This window comes from Trichechus manatus, unplaced genomic scaffold (genome assembly GCF_000243295.1).
Source record: "Trichechus manatus latirostris isolate Lorelei unplaced genomic scaffold, TriManLat1.0 scaffold00003, whole genome shotgun sequence".
NCBI classification, from domain to species: Eukaryota; Metazoa; Chordata; class Mammalia; order Sirenia; family Trichechidae; genus Trichechus; species Trichechus manatus.
This window is the reverse complement of record NW_004443939.1, coordinates 34334370-34356840: the sequence shown is the minus strand read 5'-3', so window position 1 is coordinate 34356840 and position 22471 is coordinate 34334370. Positions and strand designations below refer to the sequence as shown.

The 22471-nt window shown below is 37.0% G+C and overlaps 1 protein-coding gene across 2 annotated transcripts in view; it reads left to right on the top strand.

The window, feature by feature from the left end:
- TTLL7 (tubulin tyrosine ligase like 7) overlaps positions 1 to 22471 on the top strand; it is a 166100-nt gene that overhangs the window by 113327 nt on the left and 30302 nt on the right. For both annotated transcript variants that reach the window (XM_004369093.3, XM_023731455.1), the window contains 4 exons: positions 4514 to 4712; positions 6716 to 6921; positions 8019 to 8153; positions 13622 to 13702. In XM_004369093.3, the coding sequence (XP_004369150.1) occupies positions 4514 to 4712; positions 6716 to 6921; positions 8019 to 8153; positions 13622 to 13702 (621 nt within the window). The remainder of the gene's footprint in view (positions 1 to 4513; positions 4713 to 6715; positions 6922 to 8018; positions 8154 to 13621; positions 13703 to 22471) is intronic.

The following is a 22471-nucleotide window of genomic DNA, read 5'->3' as shown; positions in this document are numbered from 1 at the left end:
CAGGCCACACCCCAGGGAAACTCCCTTTACATTGGATCAGGGATGTGACCTTAGTAATGGTGTTACAATCCCACCCTAATCCTCTTTAACATAAAATTACAGTTACAAAATGGAAGACAGCCACACAGTACTGGGAATCATGGCCCAGCCAAATTGATACACGCATTTTTTGGGAGACATAATTCAATCTATGATACCAGAGACCAGAACAGTTGTGGGAAGACATCAAGGACATCATACACTAGGAAAGTAAAAGGTCATTAAAAAGACAGGAAAAAAGGAAAAGACTAAAATGGGTGTGAGAAGAGACTCTGAAACTTGCTCTTAAGTGCAGAGTAAATACAGTGAATGAAAGAAATGATGAAGTAAAAGAGCTGAACAGAGGATTTCAAACAGTGGCTTGAGAAGACAAGGTCAAGTATAATGAAATGTGCAAAGACCTGGAGTTAGAAAACGAACAGGGAAGAACATGATCAGCATTTCTCAAACTGAAAGAACTAAAGAGGAAATTCAAGCCCTGAGTTGCATTGCTGAAGGATTCCATGGACAAAAAAAAAAAAAAAAAAAAAATTGGTGCAGAAAGCATCAAAAGAAGATGGAAGGAATACACAGAGTCAGTACCAGAAATAATTGGTTGATGCTCAACCATTTCAGGAGGTAGTATATGATCAAGAACCACTGGTACTGAAGGAAGTACTGAAGGAAGAAGTTCAAGCTGCACTGAAGGCATTGGTGAAAAACAAGACTCCAGGAATTTGAAGAATACTAATTGAGATGCTTCAACAAATGGATGCAACACTGAAAGCACTTTCTCATCTGGAAGAGATCATATCTGTGCCCATCCCAAAGAAAGGTGATCAAACTAAATGTGGAAATTATCAAACAATATCATTAATAACACATGCTAGCAAAATTTTGCTAAAGATAATTAAAAAACGACTGCAGCCGCACATTGACAGGGAGCTGCCAGATGTTCAAGCCGGATTCAGAGGAGGAAGTGGAATGAGGGATATCATTGCTGTTGTCAGATGGATCTTGACCAAAAGCAGAGAATACTAGAAATATGTTTTCCTGTGTTTTATCAAATGCAAAGTCATTTGACTGGTGTGGATCATAACAAATTATGGATAATATTACAAATATCAGAATTCCTGAACACTTGATTGTGCTCATGCAGAACCTGTACGCAGACCAAGAGGCAGTCGTTCGAACAGAGCAAAATGACACTGCATGGTTCACAATTGGAAAAGGTGTGTGACAGGGTTGTATCTTTTCATCTTACTTATTCAATCTGTATGCTGGGAAAATAATCCAAGAAACTGGACTATATAGAAAAGAACATGGCATGAGGATTGGAAAAAGACTCATTAACAACCTGAGATATGCAGATAACACATATGCAGATATGCTTTCTGTAAATGAAGATTACTTGAAGGGCTTACTGATGAAGGTCAAAGCCTACAGTCTTCAATATGGATTACACCAGAACCTGAAGAAAACAACTGGACCAATAAACAACATTATGATAATGAGGAAAAATTTAAACTTGTCAGTGATTTCATTTTACTAGGATCAACAATCAATGTCTATGGAAGCAGCAGTCAAGAAATAAAACGATGTATTGCATTGGGCAAATCTGCTGCAAAAGACTTCTTTAAAGTTTTAAAAAGCAAAGATGTCACTTTGATGACTAAGCTGCGTCTGACCCAAGCCATGGTCTTTTCGGACACCTCATATGCATGCAAAGGTGGACAATGAAAAAGGAAGACAGAAGAAGAATTAATGCAGAGAATATTGAATATACCGTGGACTGCCAAAAGAACAACAATAACAACAAAAAATTAATTTTAGAAGAAATACAACCAGAATGCTCCTTAGAAGTGAGGATGGTAAGATTTTAACTTGCTTACTTTGGTCATGTCATCAGGAAGGACCAATCACTAGACAAAGATATTATGGTTGATAGAGAGACAGTGAAAACAAGGGAAATCCTCAATTAGACAAATTGACACAGTAGCCAAAGCAATGGACTTAAACATAGCAACATTCGTTAAGAAGGTGCAGGACTAGTTAAGATTTTTTTCTGTTGTTCATAAGGTCACTATCAATTTGAGCCAACTCAATGGCACCTAACAACAACAAAAAAAAGTGCTGTTAAACCCAGAAGCATTTCATAGTGGTTGAAAGATGCATAATCAGTATAGAGACATTTTTTATAACTTTTGACTATGTTTACTATGGATCTGGAGTGAGCCAAACTTCAAAGCCGCCCTTCCCTTTTAGAGGAATGATATCACACACTAAACATTGATTTCCAGTATCTTTACAGGTAGAAGAATAATTAGAGCTAATCAAGGTTAAATGACATTTGTATTAGGAAAAATGGTCCAGCTATAAATTTTTACTTACTTGAAAATCGAAGGAATATCTATTATCTACATAAATAATAAATGCCACATAAAGTATTAGCAATGATCTATTTCTTCGGCTGTATGGTAGGAACATGGGTATTTGTTTTATTATTCTTTATACTATTCGTATATTCTTTATATACGACCTATTTCATAATAAAATTGTACATAAAATAAATAGTATGGCTTGTGTCATAACTCATCGCTCATTATGAACTCTATTTTGTTAGACACTGTTTAGAGTTTATGCTGCTGTGATTTATTAATTATTGCTTGAACAATATATTGGTCAAAAAGTCCCAAATGCATGTATGTGACACAAAGGTTCAGCTATCCGTTTCCCCTTGTGATTCTTTATAGGGACGAATAACTCATTATGTAGTCAAGCTCCTTAAGAAACCTTAAAGCTGTTTGCCTACATGAAGGAAGGCACTACTAGCAAGCCCGATTGTGCCACTGTTTCTTCTGGGTATGCTAAACTTCTGAAGAAACATCCTTCCTCTAGAATTCATATTCCCCAAGACTGTCAAAATGTTTGATGATTGTGTTACTGGTAAATGTTTTTATGCATATCTTTTTGAACATTGTTAGTGCTCAGTAAACATTAGACCATCAAAAGGAGAACAAACTTTTAAACACAAGTTAGTTCCTTAGTGTATTAAATTACTTTGCTGTTTTGGTTATTTTTCAGCCTTTGCAGAGGCTATAACTTTTAAGAAAACCATACTTTGGCTTACTGTGTATTCCAGGCACTTCATGAAATGCTATTTCTCTCTTCTTATCTCTTGTCCTACATGGTTACACTAGAGGATATACCTTCTTTCACTGAAATCCCATGATATCCAAGGATTTCACATGGTGGATGATAACATCAAAACACTTTTGTTTGATTTAACAGAGAACAAGCACCTAGTATACAACTGCAGGAATCTCTCCCAGCAGGAATAGGTGGCATATGGTGTGTGTAATAAATAATCTCTTAGAAAGACTAAGCTACAAAACTGTCTCGTTCTCAGTCATACACATTCTTTCTGAAGTGAAGCTGTCCTACTTCCCTTCTCTTTTCTCCTTTCAGCTGGCATCATTTGAAACACATTGATTGGGAGGATTGGAAACAAGTAATTTTAATAGAGCTATTGGAACATAATAGCATGGCATTTTGAATCTTTACAGTTTTTTTCCTTCTACATGGCACATATATGCTAAAAAATACTATACTGATTTCTCATTATATGCATTATTTTTTATGTAGCATGAACAACGAAGAGCAGTGTTGCTCCATAATGGCCAGAGCATATGTGCCCAAACTAAGAATCCTCTGAGAAGAGACATGAGTTTTTCATAACAAAATTGGAAACTGAATAATTACCTTAAAGTTTTCATTTATAAAAATATCAACAACAAATTAGCATGTGAGGGATAGCTCTCTTCCTGCTACTTATCTGAGTGGATATGCTCACAGGCTCTGGTTTAAGATATTTTAAGCCTTTATGTAAAGTGACTTCTCTGGTTGCTATTTTCTTCTCTTCGCCCCTTTTCTACCTCCTCCTCTTCCTCTCTCCCCCTCCTCCTCTCCCTGCCTTTCTCTCTCTCTCTCTGTCTCTGACACACACACACACATTTATTGAGTGACTCTGAACATCGTTGATAAAACAAAGGTGCACCTCTGAGTCTAAATGAATAATCTCTCCATAAGGAATGAAGAAAAGTTGATTATGTTTCTGATTTTTATATTTTCATTTCAAATATTTTTACTTTGTTTTGTTAGTCTTTGTGGTTACTCTGGTTCTTTATTCCAGTCATTTTGGTATTGTTACAAAAATACTGAAAATAGAATAGTTTCAGTATAATTTCAGTAGAAACAGCATTTCCCTCATCATGACTGAACTATATCATTGGAGAAATAATATTTGGTAGAAGTGGAAGAATCAGTGAATAACACTGTAGGCTAAGCAGCACTGTAGCAATAGCACTTTGGGAATATTATCAGCCTTCAGAGAAAGGAAGCAAGCATAAGCGGGAAATTAAAAATAGTAACTGATCTCGTTAATAAATTTTTATTTTGGAATTCTAACAAAATAACTTATTCCTCTCTATTCTAGCCTCTATCTTCCATGCCTGAGAGCACTGAGGTATTAAAAAGACAGAAATACTACAGCAGTGACAGCAGTTATGACAGTAGCAGGAGCTGTTCAGAATCTGATGAAAACGAAAAAGAAGACTATCAAAATAAGAAAGGAGAAAAACAAGTTACATGTAATCTTAAAAACTCCAACCACTACAAATTAATTCAACAATCCAGTAAGTTGATTACTTCTCATTTAATTGTTTATGAAGAATTATACAACCTGAATTACTGAATGGACCTTGGGCCAAGTGAACACCCTTGTGCATGAAGAGACCTGAACTCTATCTTACTTTCTTCCCTAACCCGATGAGGACATATCCCTCAATTCCTTTCAGACTGTGCACACGGTCAATGAACGGGTTGAATTAAGGATGTCCACAGTCCTTTTTAAGGAGCCCTGCTGGCACAGTGGTTAAGTGCTCGGATGCTAACCAAAACGCTGGCGGTTCAAACCCACCAGCAGCTCCATGACAGAAAGATATGGCAGTCTGCTTCTGTAAAGATTACAGTCTTGGAAACCCTATGGGCAGTTCTACTCCGTCCTACAGGGTCGCTGTGAGTCGGAATCCACTTGATGGCAATGGATTTGGGTACAGTCCATTCTTCTGTATTTCATAGTTTTTGTTAAGAGTTAAATTCTTGTATGAATTTTATAAAATTTTAAAAAATCTGTCTTATGGCTTATCTGCTGATTATATTCTCTTTTAAGCAAATATGTTGTCTTTTCTTACTTCTTCTTCACCTACTTTGCTTTACACTATCACCTATTTTTTTAAAAAACCTGTGTGTCTCTCTATGCATTTGACTTGACTGTGCCTGTGAACCACTCAACTGTGAAATAACTGAAGTTTTGTTCCCTCTCGTTTTCATCACAGGTAAGCACTTAAGTCAGGACTTTTGGTGCACAGAAGTATTCGGGAAAGCAACCAACCATCCTCTCTTTCTCCTTCCTTTTCCTCTATTTCTACCTTCCTTTCTTTTCACATTTTTTTCTCTCATCTTTTGTCTTTCATTCTTTCTTCAACCCTGAAATGTTTAGCATTGTGTCCATGATTCTTTTTTATTCCCAAATATCCAGTACGGTATTGCCGTTTGTTCAGATTTAGTATGACACCGTTTTCAGACACTGCCTCGAATTCAGGACTTTTCTTAACTCCTGTCTCTCATCTCTCTTTGCCCTGTGCTCATTTGTCCTAAGACTCCACTAAAGATAGTGGTTCAATAATACAATAAACAGAATTGTGAGCCTTTTTTTTTTTTTTAAATCTCCAGCTATGATTTAATAAGTTAACTTTCTTGATAATGTTCACATTTTAAAACTGCTCTTCAGCTATGGCCTAATAAGTTAATTTCAGCGATAGTGTTTATATTTTAAAACTGCTCTACAATTATGGTTTAATAAGTTCACTTCCCTGATGATGTTTATATTTTGAAACTGCTCTTCTACTCTTATAATAACCACTTATATATTTAAACTCCATCAGGATAATCATTAGATTTTTCTTCTGTTTTATTAATTTATTTATCTCATGGGACCTAAATTCTATAGCTTATCCATTTAGCCTGGCCATTCTCTAGACTACTTTCTGTCTCTCCCTATGAATCTTTCTGTAAAATATTCAGTCTCAAAACTACATACAGATTCTATCAAATCGCCAGTCTAATCCCAAGGAAAGTGGATGACATTACATTATTACAGAGAGAAAGGACAATGGAATTAGATAGGTCAGAATTTAAACCTGAGCTTGGCCACTTTCTTGCTGTGTGACCTCTGAGCCTCAGTTTCTTCATTCATAAAAATTTAGGGGAGGAAGGGGAACAAAGATTCCTACTTTGAGGGTTTCTGTGAGGATAAGATAAAGTGTAGTACCCAGCACAATCCCTGGCACATAGAAGGTGCTCCATAAAAGTTATCCTTTCTTCTGGTTCTTTTATTTCATATTTCTAGAACATAGCATTAAAGTACTAGTAAAGAAAAATACTAAAGTATTATTCTCATGATAACCATTGTTCATACGTCACAGGAGTATATTCACTTCAAACTCATATTCTCATGATGATGCCTACGCTTTGACATTTATTGTAATTCCGATCTAAGAGTCTGTGTAGACCCAGTATAGTGGGGAACTTCTACTAACACTGCTACTGTACTATCCCTCTTCTCCATCGTCAATAGGCTCCATGAGACGGTCAGTCAGCTGCCCCCGGTCCATCTCTGCTCAGTCACCTTCCAGTGGGGAGACCCGCCCCTTTTCTGCTCAACAAATGTTATCAGCATCTCGGCCAACTTCAGGGGCCCGGTCACATTCCTTAAACCGTGCTTCCTCCTACATGAGGCACCTGCCTCAAAGTAATGATGCCAGCTCTACTGACTCTCAGATGGTAAGTCATCTATTTTACTCTTTCAAGATTACAGGAAACACTACTCAGAAATTAGGTGGCAAAGGGGATCAGCTCGGAGGAGGCCAGACTGAATCTCAGATACTTTCTGTAATTCAACTTGTGGCCTCCTGGAACTTGATCATTCCTCTATTTTAAGCTACAGTGAAGCATGTATTGGGAGACTTTTAAAAGTCAGACTTCTCTATATCATAGAACTCAAGGATGGACATTGAGAATAACACTATTGTCATTTTCCATTTGCTGATGCAGTAGGATAATTTTGTTGAAAATCATCTGAGTAAATGCAGAGTTTTACAGTGTATTTGTAAATTTGAGGAAATTTGCTGTATGAAAAATTCTATCCAATAGGACTATTACATGATTGGTAGGTTAAAAAATAATCCATTGGTAAATTCTCTTTATAACATTTAAGTATAACTCTGTTTATAGTGTTTTCTGTATATTAAATCAGCATATACTTTCCCTCCTTAGCATGCATTCCAGCAATTCAGTATTGAGAAAGTCAAATTATTTTGCAAATAGACTTACTTTTAGATGCTCAAATTGATAGCCTCAGGTGCCTTCAGATAGCTGGGGATTTATTTTATTTGTTTATTTAATGGGGATAGTGTTTCAAAGAAAAGAATCAGGAGATATATGTGAATGAATTTCACTTGGTAACAATAAATTATTATTATTTTTTCCAATTGAGAGAAATTGCCTGAGGCATATGTAGTAAATGAAACTGACCATAAAGTCCTTAAACACTTAAATTTTTATTTTAGTATTTTGAGCTCAATAAATACAACTGTGTGGAAATGTGAAAGACACTCTTGGGAATTCATATCTATTTAATCTTAGGAATTCATTTAATTAAAAAGAGCTTATAATGTCAATATTTTATGCAGTGCAGTGCATTTTCATTACAATTTATTATAGCTAGCTTCCATAAATTAAAAAAAATATTTTTCTTCCTTTTTTGTTGTTTTTCTTTTTCAATTAAAAGTACATTATTTTTACCTAGAAATATCTTTCAGATTATAGTGGCACAATGAAATAAGACCCCCTCCAAATATCTGTATTCTTTCAAATTTAAGAGTGAGTCCTTGCGGCAACTGAAAACAAAAGAACAAGAGGACGATCTAACAAGTCAGACCTTATTTGTTCTCAAGGACATGAAGATCCGGTTTCCAGGAAAATCAGAGGCAGAATCAGAACTTCTGATAGAAGACGTGAGTATTTGATATATGTAAAATGCCAAGGAGCTCATACCTTTTTATATTTCTTCTTGAAATATTAAAGTTGATTTCCCAAAGGCATTATTCTCAGTGACGTAGTAAACTTAATTGATGTTCTTTTCAACCTCCACAAGTATTGTAAAATACAGAGAATTATTTTAATTCATGAACAATGAGATCACATTAATAATCGGCAATGCAGAATATCTTTTAGTATATAGTCCTACCATAATGATAAAACTGCTTCATCAAGTGAGAATAATTAGTGTCAAATAATTATTGTTCTTAGTGATTAAAAAATATCAGGTTAACCCTTCTTTTAGAAAGATTTAGAAAAATCTAAATATGGAATGGATTGTAATAAAAAAAGTGGGACCCTGGCATAAAATGTCAAGAACATTTGAATGTGATACCTTGAGTGAATATTGTAATCAAAGCAAAAAATTAAGTATATTCACATATATATTAGAAAATATTGAAAAATAAAAAGAACAAAACATTTGAGGTTTGAAATTGAGAGGAAGGGGAAAAGAGAGAAAAACATCTTTATAAATATTGAATATAAGAAATTTATTCAGCTATTAGGGGTACTGATTTTGTATAGAAGAGTGATTAAAAGCATAGACTCTGGAGCCAGACAAGTTGCAATTAAAATATGCATATATATTTATGCAAAATAGAAAGCTCCACGAGGACAAGTATTTTGTCTGTTTTACTCTTTGATGTATCTCAATTCCAATAAGAGTGCCTGGCACATAGTAGATGCTCAGAAATTACTTACTTAATGAATGAATGACTCTAAGCATCACCACTTGTGAGCTGTCTGACTTTGGGCAAGTTATTCAACTTTTCTGAGCCTTTGTTTTTTCCCCCTATGATCTTCAGATAATAATAACTACCTCACAGTGGTAGATAAGGACTAAATAAGACAATGTAAAGCTCTTGTTCTGTGCCAGGTACCTATAATTACTAATGCAATGTAACTTAAAATTACTGTAATGATGATGTCTCAGGCAGGCCCTTTCAAATGGAAGTGCTAATTTTAATACCTACTTCCCTAAATATTGTATACTTCTTTTTGGAGAGTTAACCTGTTGAAATCATATAAGGACAAGTTTTATTAATAGTATGAACTTGAAATATTATTAATAACTGGCATTTTCTTTATATATATATATATATATATATATATTCATGCACATACATATATATGTATGTTGTTGTTATGTGCTGTCAAGTCAATTCTGATTCATAGCGACCCTACAGGACAGAGTAGAACTGCCCCATAGGGTTTCCAAGGAGCAGCTGGTGGATTTAAACGCTGACCTTTTGGTTAGCAGCCCAGCTCTTAGCCATTGCACCACCAGGGCTCCATATGTGTGTGTGTGTGTGTAAAATATAAACTGTCTTTAATGTATCTCTTTTGATAATATAATATAAATGTGAAATTTAGAATGGTTTTGGTCACATTTTAAAATGAGTTTCATGTGTTTTTGTTGTTGCGCACACATTTGCACCACACAGTAGAACATTCAAAGATGGCAAAAGGTGCTAAAATTCACATTAAAGTCAATGACTTACTCCTAATTGGCAAAGATGGTTCAAGTCATTCAAATATTTTTGGTGAAAAGAACATTTCTTCACTCTAGGTACATTGTGTTCTGGTTAAATACTTCATTCAAACCTGCTTTTCAAATGATCATTCTTAGATAATGCCTCAGTAATAGAATGTTGTTTTCTGGGCTCCCTGTATTTTTTTTCCAGAGGAGAAAGGCACCATCTAGTGGCCAATTGTAGGATAAAAACCACAGCCACGCACTTTGCCGTTTTCACTGTTTGGCATTACTTTAGATCTCTCTAGGAGCTCTGGGGAGCCCTGGTGGTGCAGTGGTTAAGATATACTGCTGCAGACTAGAAGGTCGACAGTTAAAATTCACCAGCTGCTCCTTGGGAACCCTATGGGGCAGTTCTACTTTGTTCTATAGGGTTGCTGTGAGTCAGAATTGACGGCGTTTAGGAGCCCTGGTGGTACAGTGGTTAAAGTGCTCGGCTGCTAACTGAAAGGTCGGCGGTTCAAACCAACCAGCTGCTCCACAGGAGAAAGATGTGGCAGTCTGCTCCCATAAATATAACAGCCTGGGAAACCCTATGGGGCAGTTCTACTCTGTCCTATAAGGTTACAAATGAGTTGGAATCAACTCTATGGCAGTGGGTTTTCTTTTTGGTAGACCTCTTTATAAAGCAAATGTCTAAAAACAAAAACAACAAAAACGACTTTCTTTTTTTAAAAAATCCATAATGACAATTTATGTTCTATAATCATGACATAGTCATAATTAAAGTCTCCAAGTATTATGCATTGTGTTGCTATACATTTTTAAAAAGTGAAAATGGTATCTTGTTTGCAAGCAAGCTACCACTTGTTACACCAAAGGAAAGGGAAGATAAATGAACATAAGTTGCAAAGCATTATGTTAGGTTTGTTTTTATTTACATATGTTATCTTATTCAATCAAGTTCTTTTCTAAGTAAAGCAAATGACTTTGTACCAGACACTTCACTTATGATTTTAAATATTTCTGAGAAAAATTATATTCTCCTTTTTTGAATCAGGTAGAAGAAAAATTAAATAATCAATTAGAGCTAATATTTGTGGCTAATGTGATTGTTCTGTGAAGAACTTATATGAGCATAAACAAAAAATAACATAATTATTAATTATGTTGGACATTAGATTGTTTAGTATACATTCACAATATGCAGCAAATATGTTTATCTGTATGCTACAATATATATTACTAGAATATACATGCAGAACTTCTGCAGATTTTCACAAAAAGCAGAATGAAGTGGTAGTAGAATCCTAATTATATCTGGAAACTACGGAGAAGCTCAGTATCATCAGTCAGAGCAAGGCCAGGGGCTTACTGTGGAACAGACCATCAATTGCTCATATGCAAGTTCAAGTTAAAGTTGAAGAAAATTAAAACAAGTCCACCAGAGATAAAATATGACCTTCAGCGTATCCTACCTGAATTTAGAGACCATCTCAAGAATAGATTTGATGCATTGAACACTAATGACAGAAGTCCAGACGAGCTGTGAGATGACATCAAGAACATCATACAGGAAGATAGCAAAAGGTCATTAAAAAGACAAGAAAGAAAGAAAAGACCAAAATGGATGTCAGAAGAGACTCTGAAACTTGCTCTTGCAAGCTGCTCTTGGCAGCTGAAGCAAATGGAAGAAATGATGAAGTAAAAGAGCTGAATAGAAGATTTCAAAGGGCAGCTTGAGAAGACAAAATAAAGTATTATAATGAAATATGCAAAAACCTGGAGTTAGAAAACCAAAAGGGAAGAACACGCTTAGCATTTCTCAAGCTGAAATAACTGAAAAAAAAATTCAAGCCTCGATTTACAGTATTGAAGAATTCTACAGGGAAAATATTGAACAATGCAGGAAGCATCAAAAGAAGATGGAAAGAATATGCAGAGTCACTATACCAAAAAGAATTGCTCGACATTCACCCATTTCAGGAGGTAGCATATGATCAAGAACTGATGGTACTGAAGGAAGAAGTCCAAGCTGCGTTGAAGACATAGACAAAAAACAAAGCTCCAGGAATTGACAGAATACCAACTGAGATAGATGTTTCAACAAATGGATGCAATGCTGGAAGTGCTCACTAGTCTATGCCAACAAATTTGGAAGAGAGCTACCTGGCCAACTGACTGGAAGAGATCTATATTTGTGTCCATTCCAAAGAAAGGTGATCTGACAGAATGTGGAAATTATGGAACAATGTCATTAATATCACACGCAAGTAAAGTTTTGCTTAAGGTCATTCAAAAATGGTTGCAGCAGTACATCGGCAGGGAACTACGAGAAATTCAAGCGGGATTCAGAAGAGGACATGGAATGAGGGATATCATTGCTGATATCAGATGGATCTTCGCTGAAAGCAGAGAATACCAGAAAGATGTTTACCTGTGTTTTATTGACTATGCAGATGCATTCGACTGTGTGGATCATAGCAAATTATGGATAACATTGCGAAGAATGGGAATTCCAGAACACTTAATTGTGCTCACAAGGAACCTGTACATAGACTAAGAGGCAGTCATTTGAACAGAACAAGGGGATACTGTGTAGTTTAAAATCAGGAAAGGTGTGCATCAGGGTTGTATCCTTTCACCATACTTATTCAGTCTGTATGCTGAGCAAATAATCCTAGAAACTGGACTATATGAAGAAAAACATGGCATCAGGATTGGAGGAAGACTCATTAACAACCTTTGATATGCAGATGACACATCCTTGCTTGCTGAAAGCAAAGAGAACTTGAAGTACTTACTGATGAAGATCAAAGACTATAGCTTTCATTACACCTTATAAAGAAAACAAAAATCCTCACAACTGGATCAATAAGCAACATCATGATAAACAGAGAAAGGATTGAAGTTGTCAAGGACTTCATTTTACTTGGATCCACAATCAAGGTCCATGGAAGCAGCAGTCAAGAGATCAAATGATGTATTGCATTGGGCAAATCTGCTGCAAAAGACCTCTTTAAAGTGTTAAAAAGCAAAGATGTCACTTTGAGGACTAAGGTGTGCCTGACTCAAGCCATGGTATTTTCAATTGCCTCATATGCATGTAAAAGCTGGATGACGAATAAAGAAGCCTGAAGAAGAACTGATGCCTTTGAATTATGGTGTTGGCGAAGAATATTGACTATACCATGGGCTTCCAGGAGAACGAATAAATCTGTCTTGGAAGAAGTTGCACCAGAATGCTCCTTAGAAGTGAGGATGGTGGGACTTTGTCTCGTACTTTGGACATGTTATCAGGAGGGACCAGTTCCTAGAGAAGGACATCATACTTCATAAAGTAGAGGGTCAGTGAAAGAGAGGAAGACCCAGTACAATGAGTTGGATTGACACAATAGCTGCAGCAGTGGGCCCAAACATAGCAACAATTCTGAGGATGGGGCAGGACTGGGCATTGTTTTGTTCTGCTGTACATAGAGTCACTATGAGTAAGAAACGATTCGATGGCATCTAAAAACAACAATTATATCTAGGCTGCATTCTGATATATTATTCAATATATTATTATAATAGGAAATGTAGTAAATATAGTCCTAGAAAATCTATGTCTTGGGTATTTTCCCAAACCTATGTGCCTGAAGACAATTGACTTTGATTTGTTAGAGACTGTGTGTTTGGTACTGCAATAAGAGAAAGGTTTGGATTCACATGGCTCCTTTACTTTATGTGAGAAATCTTTTCACATGTCTTGTTATGAAAGTAGGCATTTTTTATTGCAATGGTATGTTAGTACTTCAATAGCATAGATTAATTAAATTAATAATATTGGTTTCAACACATTTATTTACTTTTCATCTGACTTCTGAGGAACATTCAAAATTAAAATTTTTTATTTCTTCCCCAAAACAGATCATCGATAACTGGAAGTATCATAAAACGAAAGTGGCTTCATATTGGCTTATAAAATTGGACTCTGTAAAACAACGAAAAGTGAGTAATGTCTAAAAACAGTCTTGCCCTTTCAGACTATATATTAAACTAGGGTCATTCATTTATAGTCAAACCATATACATGTTCATTTGTTTACTCATTTCTTCATCAAATATTTATTGAGTACCTACTATATGTCAGGCACTGTTCTAGGTTTTGAAGATAAAAGAGTGAATTTAAAAAAAACATGTTCTCATAGAATTTGTATTTTACTAAAGGTGTTTGACAAGAAACAAATATGTAATAGACGGTAATGTTGTATTAATTGTTATGGAGAAAAATAAAGCAGGATAAAAAAATAGAAAGTAACATTTGAACAGAGAATGAAATGAAATGAGAATCATGCTATTAGATATCTACAGGAACAATGCATCAGGCAGAGGGAAGAGTGAATACAAAGGCCCTGTATATGAGGCATATCAAGGCACCATTTTTAGGATAGTTTGTTTTTTGCTGTAAAAAAATGACTGATGGAGTAGTGGTAAGATACTAGGTTGAACAGATAGGCAGGGGCTAGACCACAACTTTATAGTCCATGGAATGGCTTTGAATTTTATTTCAAGTGATAAGAAGCCATTAGAAGACTTTGAGCAGAAGAGTTACATAACTTAAAAGGCTCATGGGCGCTACTTGTGGATAATAGAATTGCAGGGGAGGGATGTGGTAGAGTAGAAGTAGAGACCAGCTAGAAGATTTATGGAGTAATTGAGGCAGGAGTTAATGGTTGCTTAGCTAGGGGTAGTAACTGAATGGGTTGATGCTGGGGAAAGGGCGGGGTTTTTTTTTGTTTTTTTTTTGGCTGTTGTTTTGTTTTGATTTTAGTTTTGGACATGCTAATGTTGATATAAGGAGCCCTGGTGGTGCAGTGGTTAAGTGCTCAACTGCTAACAGAAAAGTTGCTGGTTTGAATCCACCATCCACTCTGCAGGAGAAAGATGTAGCTGTCTGTTTCCATAAAGATTTACATATTTGGAAACCCTATGGGGGCAGTTCTACTCTGTCCTATAGGGTTGCTAGGAGTTGGAATTGACACAATGGTTGCAAGTTTGGTTGTTTGGGTTAAGGTTGATATGTTGATTAGATATCCAAGTGAAGATGTTGAGTGTTAGTCATATATATGAGTTTTGAGTTCAGGGCTGAAGTTGAGTATAAATGTAAAACATTTAGGATTCACCAGGATATTTAAAGTCACAGGACTGGATGAGATTACCTAGAAAGTAAGTGTGGCTAGAGAAGAGAAGAGTTTCAAGGACTCAGCCTTGGGGCATTCCTACGTGTAGAAGTCAGAGAAGGGAGGATTTATCAAAGGGGAATGAGAAGGAGCAGCCAGTGAGGTGTGGAAAACCATGAGAGCAGGCTGTCCTTGAAGTCAAATAAAAGAGTTATTTTAAGGAGGAAGTCATCCTGTAAGATGAGCACTAAGAACTGACTGTTGTTTGTGGCAACGTGCAGGGAAGTAGTGACTCTGATTGGAGTAGGTTCAAGAGTTATAAGGTAAACAGGAAAAAGACACAGCTAGTACAGGTGCTTTTTCATGGAATTTTGCTGTAGAGGGGAAAGGGAAATATGGTGGTAGCTGGAGGGGCATGTAGGCTATGAGAAGTTTTTTTCAAGATGAAGATAATACAATTGTTTATGTGCTAATGGGACTGATCTAGAAGAGAGGAAAGGTAATGCCACAGGAAAGAGACATGATAACAAATCCTTGAGTAAGTAAGCTGGGAGGGTTTGTCCTAAGTAGGAGCATGGACAGTTCATTTTTTCAATAGGAGGAAAGGCAGGGTGTCTGGCAGTGTGCTGGGAAGATTTGGAGGGTTTCTTCTGGAGGGGCCTTGGAGGTTTGAGGAGAGTGTAAAATGTATGAAAATGTTGTCTTGGAGAATAGGAGAGGGAAGTGGCCAGGGAAGTATACTGACTGGCAGCATTGAGGGGCTCATCAAATGCATTGCAACATTGTTTTTTGAAAGATGCTATTTTAGTAGCTTTAGTGAAGTCATTGTATTCCTTCAGTAACGCTAACTATCATTTCTCCATTCTGGGATTTATTGTAACAAGCTTAAATTTGACACTGATCAAATGATGACTTTTAAATAATATACTTTTATCCGAGTAAACTGAATTTACTATTGTACATTAAGTCAATCAACAACTATTTACTTAGTGTCCTCAAAACCAAACCAAACCCATTGCCATCGAGTCAATTTCAACTCATAGCGACCCTATAGGACAGAATAGAACTGCCCCATAGGGTTTCCAAGGCTGTAACCTTTATGGAAGCAGACTGCCACATCTTTCTCCTGTGGAGTGGCTGGTGGGTTTGAACTGCAGACCTTTCGGTTAGCAGCCGAGCGCTTAACCACTGCGCCACCAGGGCTCCTTTTACTTAGTGTCCTACCATGTGCCAAATGCGAAGAAGGGTATAGTAAAGCTTGAAGGCAGATTGCAAAAACATATGGTAATCCCTGAGTACGTGTTTGTCAAATCACTGACAGATGCCTTGATTTCTCAAAACAAGGACCTTTTATTAGAAATGGAATCCTGAATGTCAAATCCATCTGATATTTGTAATCTAGAAGAGAAAGTATTATAGGTAAATTGCTAATTAAAACAAAATAGCTAGTCCAGGAACAGATTAAAGTATTTATAAGATATTGTTGTTGATGTTATATTTCAAATCAGCAGAGAAAAGATGATATTTCCCCTAAATCATGTTGCAGTAATCGACTATTTGTAAGAAAATAAAGTTGGAGGCTTACCTTGTGCCATATACAAAAATAAAGTCCAGATAGATTATAGTTTTATATGTAAAAAAAGAAAATATTAAAAAATTTAAAGGAACTATAAAAAGAAATGTTTATAATTGTAGAGTCGGGGAAACAGCCTTCCTAAGAAAGACCAAAACCCAGAAAGCTTTAAGGAAAATACTGACAGATTTAATTATATAAAAGCTTCTGAGTGGCAAAAGGCATCTTAAACCAAATTAAAAGACACAAGTGGTGGGGAGAGTGTGAAGGGGGCTGAGGAAGACATATGTGCAGCCCGTAAAACACAAAGTAGCAGCGGTAAACCAATACTATCTACAAATCATTCAGAAAAAGACAAACTATCCTATAAATATTAGTAAATAAAATAGCAAAGTGTATAAAAAGGCCATGAAAAGACAATTTATGGATCTTCAAATAGCCAATTAACATGTAAATAGATTCTTGCCTCACTAATGGTGAAGGAAAAGCAAGTAAAAACCATCATATTGGCAAAAATTAATAAGACAGAGAATATTCAGTGATGGAAATAATATGGATAAAAGGGCCTTTCCTATAATATTAGAGGGAGAATACATTGGTACAATTCTTTGGAAAGGTAATTTGCAGTATCCAGGAAAATTGTAAATGTTCATAACCTTATGACTCAGCAAAACCTCTTATAGGATCCTATCCTACAGAATAATAACTTGAATGTATAGAAGATTTATGTACATGAGCATTCATTGAGGTGGTATTTGTAAAAGCAAAACATTGAAGAGCCCAAATGTCTGTCAGTGGACTTAGGGTTAAATAAATCATAGTAACTCCATACTATTCACTTCAATGCTATTCTGGAATCATAGACCTTAATCCAAGATACAACACAAGATTTTCACTTATGACACATGAAACAAACAAATGTACATGAGTACAGTTAACCAAACTTTACTAATCAGTAGCAAAGGATATAAGCAAGGAGCAGCCACCGCATGCACATGAGTCTCTGGGAAGCTGTGAGTTCATCAGCTCTCTGAAGTCCCTTTTCACGTACTCATGGGCATTCTGCATTCAGAGTGAAAAGTGCCAACTGTGTGTGGTCCAGGTCAGCACAGAGGGAGCCTTTCAGATTTGAAGTGCTTTAATTTTTATCCTCCATTAGTCACTCTGTGTGACTAACTTCCATTCTCCAGCAAGACGAAAAAAAATTTCCAAGTTTATTTACGATAAGTACCTAAACCATTGTTGTCCAATAGAACTTTTTGCAGTGATGGAGGTGTTCTACATCTGCAAGGTCCAATACAGTTGCCACTAGCCACATGTGACTATTGAGCAGTTGAAATGTGTCTACTGTGATAGAGGAACTGAACTTTTAATTTAATTTTAATTAATTTAAGTTTAAATGTAAATAGATATGTGTAGTGGCTACCATATTTGACAGCATTGATCTAGACAGTTTGGATATTTGTTGTTATTAGTTGAGGTATAACCAAAAAAAAAAAAAAAACCAAACCTATTGCCCTCGAGTTGATTCCAACTCATAGTGACTCTATAAGACAGAGTAGAACTTCCTCATAGGGTTTCCAAGGAGTGGTGGTAAATTAAAACTGCTGACCTTTTGGTTATCAGCCTGTTAACCACTGTGCCATGTAGCCTTCTAAGCAATGTCCTTAGATAAGAACTTTCTCAGTTGTCTGCCTGTGGGTAAATGCCATCAGAGTTTACAGGAATGTCTAGTCAGATCATTGCCTTGGGCATCTCAAAAAGGGAGAGCCTTTGTTAACTTTTTCCCGTTTGTATACTGACCTAAAACGATATGCAGATATTAAATGAAACAAATCATACAATATGTGCCATCTCATTTTAGACCACCTGTGTGTATCCTCTTTTTAAAAATATATGTCTAGCATTGAAAAATTTTGAAGATAGGTATCAGATTGTAAGATATTTTATTTCTGAAGGGTAGACTGAGTGAGCCAGGGGAAGGAAGGTGGTGACATTGGTGTCAATTTTCCTTTTGTTTTTGTGAATTTCTACATTTTTTTCAAGTTAACATCTTTTTAAAAACATGAAGAATGACAGGGAGGCGCAAGTATATCTGAAAAGAGGCTGGTGAATTAATTGTAAGTTTGTTTCATGTCACAAGTCATAATCTCATGTTGAGGTTTGAGTGGGGGCAATAGGCTGGGAGTGGCTCTCCTGACCCCAGGACCTTGCTCTTGCTGTTCTTGCTGCCTGGAATCTCATCTCTTTCTATTTCTTCCGCACCCCTAAACCCCATTCACCCACACCAGCTTTTTCGAAGATTCAGTTCCATATCCTTGAAGCCTGTCTGAACTCCCCATAACCAAATATAATCTTTCCCTACTCTAAACCCTTGATCTTACAATAGAAAAAGTGATACATATATTTCAGTAATAGTCTCTGAATGAAAATAAGAGATTTAAACGAGAGTCTTGTTCATTCCACACCCAGAACAGTGTTTGTCAGGCCGTCTGATATCATTTGTAAAAAAACAAAACAAAACAAAAAACAGAATAGTATTGTCTTGTTTTTTGTCCATATTTATGCCCATTCCAAAAAAGGGTGATCAGATAGAATGCAGATGTTATCATTAATATCTCATGCTAGCAGAAGTCTGCTGAAGATAATTTAAAAATGACTGCAGTGTACATCAACAGGGAACTACCAGAAGTTCAAGCCAGATTCAGAAGAGAATGGGGAACCAGAGATATCATTGCTGATGTCAGATGGATCTTGGCTGAAAGCAGAGAATACCAGAAAGATCTGTACTTGTGTTTTATTGACTATGCAAAGGCATTTGGCTGTGTATAACAAATTATGGACAACATTATGAAGAATGGGAATTCCAGAACACTTAATTGTGCTCATGTGGAACCTGTACATGGATCAAGGGGCACTCATTCAAACAGAACAAGGGTATACTGCGTGGTTTAAAATTGGTACAGTGTGCAGCAGGATTGTATCCTTTCACCATACTTATTCAATTTATATGACAAACAAATAATCCAAGAAGCTGGAGAAGATAAAGACAAAGATGGCATCAGGATAGAAGGAAGATTCATTAATAACCTGTGATATGCATATTACACAACCTTGCTTGCTGTAAATGAAGATGACTTGAAGCACTTATGAAGGTCCAAGACTACAGCCTTCAGTATGGGTTACATCTAAAGGTGAAGAAAATGAAAATCCTCACAGCTGGACCAATAAACAGCACCTTGATAAATAGAAAAGAAACTGAAGTTGTCAACAATTTCGCTGTAAACAACCAATGCAGTAAAGAAATCATGGACTTGTTGCATTGGGAAAATCTGCTGAAAAAGACTTCTTCAAAGTTTTAAAAAGCAAAGATGTCACTTTGATGACTAAGGTGTGTCTGACCCAAGCCACAGTCTTTTTAATCACCTCATATGTATGCAACAGTTGGAAAATGGAAAAGGAAGACAGAAGAATTGATGGCATTTGAACTGTGGTGTTGGCAAAGAATATTCAATATACCGTGGACTGCCAAAAGATTGAACAAGTAAGTCTTAGAAGAAATACAACCAGAATGTTCCTTAGAAGTGAGAATGACGAGACTTTGACTTGCTTACTTTGGACATGCCTTCAGAAAAGACCAACTGCTAGAAAAGGATATCATATTTGGTAAAGTAGTGGGCCAGTGAAAACGAGGGAACTAATAACTGCAACAACAACAATTCTAAACCCTCAGGGCAGTTTGTATTCAGTGATATTTACGATCTTCCTGAGAGGTTTATGTACTATTTTTTTCCACCCTTCTAAAAGCTGGTGGGTGTGTCTCACTTTGTAGTGGGAGGCCTCTGTAAACATACATTAAAACTTTTATGAGAGGCGTGGTCAACATGGTTGAGTAGTTAGACGCTTCCTGTATCTCTCTTACAACAAAGACCTGGAAAAACAGGTGATTTGATTCTATGTCAATATCTGGGAGCCCTGAACAAGGCAAGGTTAACAAATCTATCTGAGTGATACGGGAGAGGGAGACCATTTGGGAGAGGTAAGGAGGGCCAGAGCCACGGTGGCAAAACTGTAGCACCGCAGCCACGCCAGTCTGCGGTGAAGCAGGCAAACAGCTGTGCTGTGCGCACGCTTGGGAAGCAGTTTCCACATCGAGAGACCCGGCAGCAGAGGTTCTGCTTGGACCCTCTGAACCAGTGAAGAGCAGCTCCCAAGAGGCTAAGATAAGTACATGCGTGCACCCTTTCGTGGGGATTAAAAAAAAAACAAAACGGCCCATTTGGGAAAAACCTCTCTCCCTTTTACCTCCTCTCTCCACGCTCCGCACTGGGAGTCCACCGGGCTGAAAGTAGATCCCAAAAGACACCCTGACCCATTTTCCTGGCCTTGGAAAGGGAACAAATAAGCTGCTGGCTCCCCGAGGCCAGGAACACAGGGTTGGCACAGCTCCTTTGCTGGGCACAGGTATCAGGGGTCTGCAGACTCTGAGTGCCTTACACCCCTGTATAGACTTGTGGGGACCCATCTCAACAGCGTTAGTCCTCACTGCTACAGTACAACAGGGCAAACATCTGAAGTTTAACTTCAACTGCTTCAGCTGTGAACTGGCAGATTTGTGACCCTCGAAACAGCCCTGCCCCTTAAGTGGGCACTTTTATCGATCTGCAGCAGGGACTAGAGGACTGATGGTAGCACCTAAAGCGCCTAGTCACCTGCTACAGGAGTCCAAGAAAAAGTGGTGCCTTCAAGTCTTTACAGCCAACAGAGTGGGGTGCTTATAGTCTGGCTGCAAAACTAACCTACCTACTCACCCTATAGAATAGGGACACGCTTTCCTTTCAGATTCTCGGGGCAGCCGTCAGTCCCCTGCCTGGCTCAGTACATGATCCTCTACCACAGCCAGAGTCCAGTGCCTACACCAATCACCCATGCCTCTCTAGGACTGGGGGTGAGAGCCTGCATCACACACTTGATGACCGACTGCCTGAACACCCGAGCTGATCCCATGTAGGAAAATTTAACAGACTCCTGTGTGCACATATTTAGTTACAGAACTAACTACCTGGTGACAGGACGTTAGAGATCCAAAGGTGTCAAAAATCAAACTAGTGCACATAAGCAGCCTATTTGGGCATATCAAAATGAAACAAAATAAAAAGCTAGGTCTCACTAAGCAAATACAAAATAAAATTGTAATAAATTATTGATGGCTCAGAAACAACAGTCAATATCAAGTTACATAAAGAGGCAGTCCATGATGGCTTCAGCAAGCTCCCAAAATAAAGAATCAATAAATTCTCTGGAGGAAGAGAACTTCTTGGAATTACCAGAGGCAGAATACAAAAGATTAATATACAGAACTCTTCTAGACATAAGAAAGGAAATTTGACAGACTGCAGAAACAGCCAGGGAACATACACACACAGTAGTAGCGGAACTTAAAAAAGTTATTCAAGAACATAATGCCAAATTTAATAGGCTGCAAGAATCCTTAGAGAGACAGCAATCAGAAATCCAGAAGATTAATAATAAAATTTCAGAATTAGACAACTCAGTAGAAAGTCATAGGAGCAGAATTGAGGCAGTAGAAGTTAGAATTAGTGACATTGAAGATAAAGCTTTGACGCCAACTTATTTGAGGAAAAATCAGATAAAAAAATTAAAAAGAATGAAGAAACTCTAAGAGTCATGTGGGACTCTATCTAGAGAAATAACCTACGAGTGATGGGAGTACCGGAACAGGGGGCTGGGAATAATAGAAAATACAGAGAACATTGTTGAAGATTTGTTGACAGAAAACTTCCCTGATATCAGGAAAGGTGAGAAGATATTTATCCAACATTGAACCCCACATAAGGTAGATCCCAAAAGAAAGTCACCAAGGCATATTATAATAAAACTTACCAAAGCCAAAGATAAAGAGAGAATTTTAAGAGCAGCTAGGGATAAAAGAAAAGTCATCTACAAAGGAGAGTCAATTAGAATAAGCTCGGACTACTCAGCAGAAACCATACAGGCTAGAAGG